This window comes from Trachymyrmex cornetzi, unplaced genomic scaffold, assembly GCF_001594075.2.
Source record: "Trachymyrmex cornetzi isolate Tcor2-1 unplaced genomic scaffold, Tcor1.1 scaffold23, whole genome shotgun sequence".
NCBI lineage: Eukaryota > Metazoa > Arthropoda > Insecta > Hymenoptera > Formicidae > Trachymyrmex > Trachymyrmex cornetzi.
In genome coordinates, this window is record NW_017296956.1 from 56,373 (window position 1) to 62,517 (window position 6,145).

Consider the following 6,145-nt stretch of genomic DNA (forward strand, 5'->3'; position numbering starts at 1 on the left):
AGATATCGATACTTCGTCTCGATATCATACTCTAACATTTCATTATGCACGAACAAAAGTCTGTTTCGAACACGAACAACAGTCCTACCACACTAAATATATTATAAATATCATATAGTTATGAAATGAAATGTCGATGCTACATTCAGTATCAGAAAGAAGATGGCTGAAAATATCGATGACGCTGTCAATTTTTAATTTTGTATTTGTTTTTAAACTCGAGATAATAAGAAACAATTTGATTACTTTTAATCTGTCTTTAACAGTGTATCAAAAAGAAATTTGAGAAGGATTCTTCTGTATACATTTCTGTTAAATTTAAATAATTAATTTAGAATAAATTTTCGCATTAAAACAAATATGTTTTCTTCATGCTTTGTATTTATATAAATTTTTCCAAATAATTTTTTTCCTCGTTTCATTTATTCTTCTTTTTAGATTTAATCAATACTTACTTTGACGACATTGTAGTATCGTCATCATCGTTAGATGAGAGTTAAATGATTGAGGTCGATATCGTAATGCAGAAGGGTGCAACGCTCGCGATTGCACACCCTTGCTTACGTTAGTATTTCGGCAGTGGGTGTTAACAGCGTGATGCGTAAACGCAAACACTAACTGCAAAAGAGAGGGAGTTAGAGAGAGGGTGACAGTGAGGGTGATGTTGCTGGTAGTCTCTTCAGCTTGGTCTCTTCAATCCCTGTTTCGCGACACCCTCGGAATATTCAGTGATTTGCGGTGCAGAGATGAGCGTGTGCATTTTGAGCGAAAGTGCATGTTACTGACTGCGGAAAATTCACTCACGAATGAACATTACCGTAACCGTCTTTGTTTACATCGAACGCCTCTCCTACGAACATGTCGGTTTATATTCATTTAGCCACAACTGCAGTCACATAATCGACAATAGATGAAGTTAAGTCATCTTCATATTGCTATTATATTTGATAATTCACGTTTAACAATTGATAATAATTATTATATTCTAAGATAATATTATTACACTAGGAAGAACCAATTCATCATATAAATTAAAATTTATACTGTTTTATATTGAAAATCGATAGCTTCAATTTCTTAATGGCTTAAAAAATAGCAAGAATGATTTCTTTATACGATATTTTATATTTATGAATACAAATTGTTTTTCAAAGACTATTTAAACGCCAGTCTCTTTTTGTTTGATTGCATGTAGTAAATAAAAAGTAGATAGACTTGATGACCAAGACCATTTACGTGTTATTAGATTCAATTTCGCACCACGAATCGATCTTGTTTCACAACCATCTAGAAAAAAGGAAAGGATTAAGAAATATTTATAATTCGTACTACGGACTTGTCAGATATATAAGTATATAGATATGATTTTTTTATGCAACAAATTATTTTTTAATATTTTCTTAGAATTAACAAGAATCATACTTACAATTCTTTAATATACATTGAACTTCATGTGGAGTAATAAATTTATTCCACGTATGAGTACCACAAGGTATAATTCTGAAAATGTATTCGGTTGCTATAATAGTAGACAACCAAGATGTTAAAGTTCTATTTATCGTCGTTAGAAAAATCGACTTTCCGGGTTTCACAATTTTCACACATTCCTGTACACAATATTTGGGAAACATTTTTATGTAGTAAATATATTTCATAAATCTTTTATTATAATATTATACCTTCAAAAATAGTTGTGGGTCTGATACATGCTCCAAAACTTCAGAAGATATAACAGCATCATATGTGCTGTTTTCGTTCTCCTTAGCAAAATCTTCTATGGTTGTGTGAATGTAATTCACTTTTTCTGATATATTGCGATTCAATTTTACATGATCTTTAGCAACTTTTATTAATTGTTCCGATGCGTCTATTCCGGTTACTCGCGCTCCCGCTCTAGCTAAACTCTCAGCCAATATACCTCCACCACAGCCAACATCCACAATTTTTATTTTTTCTAATGGAAAGTCTGGATTTTGTATTTTGAATCCAGCGTTTATCAATCCATTTTTCAAAAACTGTATTCTGAATGAATTGTATAAATGAAGGGGTTTCATTGGACCATTCTCATCCCACCACAAGTTCTTAAAAAAAGTAAATTGTTCGATTTCCTTTTGATCCACTGTGGACATTGGTCTGGCGATTGTATTGATACATATGCTATTTCTTAGTAATCTATAATAAATGGTCTATTTTTATTTAGCTGAGCAAATACTATTATAATATATTATAATATATTATAATATATTAAATAGAATATACATATAGGATGTATGATTTCGATATTCTAGTCATGTGTTTTAAAGATAAGAAACTATAGATATCTTAGTAATTTAGGACACGATTAGATTATATTATATATTCGTATTTACAAGAGATAGATTAAGTAGATTTACGATTTAATACTCTTTAAATCTGAACCAGTGGATAATCACTGATATCAGTGTCAGGTATGCCACTGATTCAGATTTAGAGAGTACATTTATTTAGCACCATACCTGTTTTGGAAAATGCTTCTCCACGATCCGTTAGTAAACTTGAAAGCTATCATGTTTGCATTGAAACTTACTTGCACCTACAGCTTAAAAAGCAAATTGCATCAACAATTCTTCAAAAACGATAAAAAACACGCAAAGAATATATCAAATTTTAATCTTATCACAAAATCCAGATAATATTGGATTTATCACTTAAAAAATAATGATACGTCAATTAAAATACGCAGATAAAATGTATAAAAAATTGTAAAAGAGCACAAATGTTGAAGTATTCAGATAAATTTCAATAATTTTACAATTTTGGAATCTCGAACATATATTATTGATGATGATACATACGACAAGTAAAAATAAACCTGATATATGTACACTTTGTGACATTTTAATGAAAATTTAACTCTAAAATGCCTTTTATATATTTTCTTACGGAAACAACATACTGTTATACAGGGTCTTCAAAAAGTTCGGAAACGTTAAAATATCTCGAAAACAATTAACTGTAATAAAATATATATAACGAGCGGTTATGGAACTGAAATGTATTTAATGGTGATAATACTCGACTTTAGGTGGAGCACATAAGGCCAATGAAGGTCTGTTTAATTTTTTTATATGGAATCCTCCATTTTTTATTGCATATTCTTGTAGCTTATTTCGAGAGCTTTTCAAAACATTATAATAAGACATTATTTTGTTAAAATAGGTAAGTACATTTCGGATTATGAGATTTGAAAGTTACAGTACACTGCATTCGTATTAACTAATCTAAACCGGCATTTGTATTATCTAATCTAAAGTGTTTGACTGACATATCAAATCTTTTTGAATTTATTTAGAGTTTGATAACATATATCGAGGTCAGGACTATTGGAGGATGTTATTTTTATAATTTGTCAACAATAAAGAGCATACAGCCACAACGCTTGATTTTATTTAGCTTAAAACATGTATTTCAAATAAACAAAGTAAACGTTTCGGTCAACCATGTGACCATCTTCAGTACAATAAATTTTCGTATTACAAATTGAAATTGGAACATGCACGTAATCCGAATACACAACAGAAGAAAATTTCATTACATGATCACTAAACTCTTTAAACAATTTTTTTTTTTTTATAAAAAGATGCAATATAACAAATTAAGAATTCGCAATCGTATGTATGCAGCGAAGAAACATTGCAGTTGCAGAACGGTTTATATTATGATGTTCTATTAAAAATTTTATATCCGCCTACTACGTGATTGTCTGATGCTATTGTAGATTATTGAATAAATCAAAAGAAAAAGAAAAAAGAAACAAAAAAACATAACAAACCCGAAAAAACGTTAATAATCAAGACTTATGTTAATTAATTTTTATAAAATCGCGTTCTATCAATAATGATTTTTAATATGTTTACCACGTATTCGTTAATATATGTTCCACCATCAGGTCCACAATTCCTCTTCAATCATACATTATGTGTAAAGATTTAAAATTTTTATATTGAAACTTTAATAATTGTTAAGTAACGTCGAACGACCAAATCATTATGACCTCTCACCTAAACCTAGGCGATATTTATACTTAATATTTTAAGAAAGAGAAAGGGAAATTTATTAGGAAGGGATGAAGGATAGTTATTGGGAAGGGGGAATATTACTAATGATCGGAGAATACATTTCTGGAAAACGTTCCGTGTCATATTGCTTATTCTAAACTATTTTTCTGTTTCTTTATGTGAATCATCTCCGAGACTAATCGTTTGTAATATGATCGTTCTGAATCAATTATATTCGTGTTATTTCAATCAATTTCGTGATTGAGATCTAACACATGCTGAGATATAACAGACAGATTATTCGTTGGTTTTTTGTAGTCATTTTTATGTTCCTTTAATCTAGTATTGAGTTTCCGTTTGGTTATCTGATCTACTCTCTAAATCTGAATCAGTGGATAATCACTGATATCAATGCCAAGTATGCCACTATTCACTAATCACCCAGTGATGTATTTGGCACTGGATAATCAATAAAGTTCAATTAAAAAAGGAAGAAGATTTGAGCATTATATATTCTAATATTGATATTTATATGTTAATTTCAATCTTCTAATACTATATTCATTGAATTTATGCACTAAAATAAGATTAATTAGATCACATAATAAAGGTTAGCTAGGTTAGGAATTTCACATTTCACTCATTGATTACCAGTGGCATACCTACTTGGCACTGATATCAATGATTATCCATTGGTTCAGATTTAGAGAGTATTTTTTTATTTTTATTTTTATTTTTAGTGTAAAAATGAAAGAAATGAAAAAATGAAAGAAATTTTATTTGAGTTAAAAAAATAATGTTTAAATCAAAGAAATTTTTTCTTTAATCGTATAGCAAAGAAATATTTCTTTAAATCGAAGGAATTTCTTTTCTCTAGGTTGGCATTATACATATCATTAGATATATTCTCTTATATTACAAAAAATATAATGTAAAAATATTCTCATAATAAGTGAGAGAAATTATTATTTACATAAGTTGATGATACTTACGAAAAAAATTGTTGTAAATACCACACTGAGCTCACAATATTTCGTAAACTCACTATTTTAAAATCTTTACGTGACTGTTGGGAATATCGCGAAAGGAAATGGTACCGAATAATCAGGTCCACTAGTGACGTCGGAATTATAACGAACATACACGAGTAGTCAGAAGGTGTTGAAAAGAGTAAAAACTTAGAGCGATGTATACAATGAGATGTGCTGCTGAGCCTTATTCGAAATCAATCATTGTAAAGACATTAATTCTATAAAAAAAAAAAGTTAGATGAGGCATGCGCCAAAAAATATTGAAGAAAGATAGGCTACGTGAACTAAATACTTACTACACAGAGAACTCTAGTTTACTTCACGAGTTATCATATGTTTATAACATATTTCCATTATTTTGTTATCAGTTTGAACGGTTTTAGATTAAATACGTGTTAGCATGATAACACAGCTGTGTAATCGAATCAGAACATCTAACGACTAGTATCTTCGAAAGCGGGGGATTTGAAACTATGATATGAATTATGGAAAATATTATATGAAAACCCAAACCATTATAAAAACCCAATAATCTTATTAAAATTTATGTAAAAAGTAGGATAACTATTTTTTTGAATATTATATTGTACTGTTGCAAAATATATATTGAATACAACTAATTGTAAGTTTGAATGAAATAGAATATATAAATTATTCAAACACACTAAATTGATTTTATACCTCAATCTTCCAATGTTTAAATATATCATCTCAAAAAAATATATTTTATTTATTAAATCTATCTTGAATGCAAAGCAATCAAATAAGATTTTGAATAAAAATTAAATTAAATTATCTACACTGTTAAATTTTATAGGGTCAAATTAACTTAATGCGAGTCGCCACTGCTTCTATTAAATATATCGTTATTTTTAACTAAAATGATAGTTAAATTTGACACTATATAATGTTAAATTGATAGTGTATAGTGTCAAATATAACCATTGTTTTAATAAAAAATAACGATATTATTGAGTAGGAGCAGTGGCGACTCACATTAAGTTAATTTGACCCTATAAAATTTAATAGTATATAATTAAATTCGGCTATCTAACACCTATAGCTTAATTCAATTTG

General features: G+C 28.8%; 1 protein-coding gene across 2 annotated transcripts; it reads right to left on the bottom strand.

The window, feature by feature from the left end:
- Positions 1 to 1,151: 1,151 nt before the first annotated feature.
- LOC108760718 (ubiquinone biosynthesis O-methyltransferase) lies at positions 1,152 to 4,009 on the bottom strand. Of its 2 annotated transcripts, none has more exons than XM_018506817.1 (5): positions 3,897 to 4,009; positions 2,496 to 2,572; positions 1,680 to 2,172; positions 1,427 to 1,607; positions 1,152 to 1,287 (listed from the first exon to the last, which is right to left on the bottom strand). In XM_018506817.1, exons 2-5 carry the CDS (start codon positions 2,546 to 2,548, stop codon positions 1,160 to 1,162), a joined length of 855 nt encoding a protein of 284 aa, XP_018362319.1. In that variant the 5' UTR covers positions 2,549 to 2,572; positions 3,897 to 4,009; the 3' UTR covers positions 1,152 to 1,159. The 2 variants fall into 2 exon arrangements, with proteins under 2 accessions (XP_018362319.1, XP_018362318.1); XM_018506816.1 differs by having other exon boundaries at positions 2,496 to 2,578.
- Between the last annotated feature and the right edge of the window lie 2,136 nt (positions 4,010 to 6,145).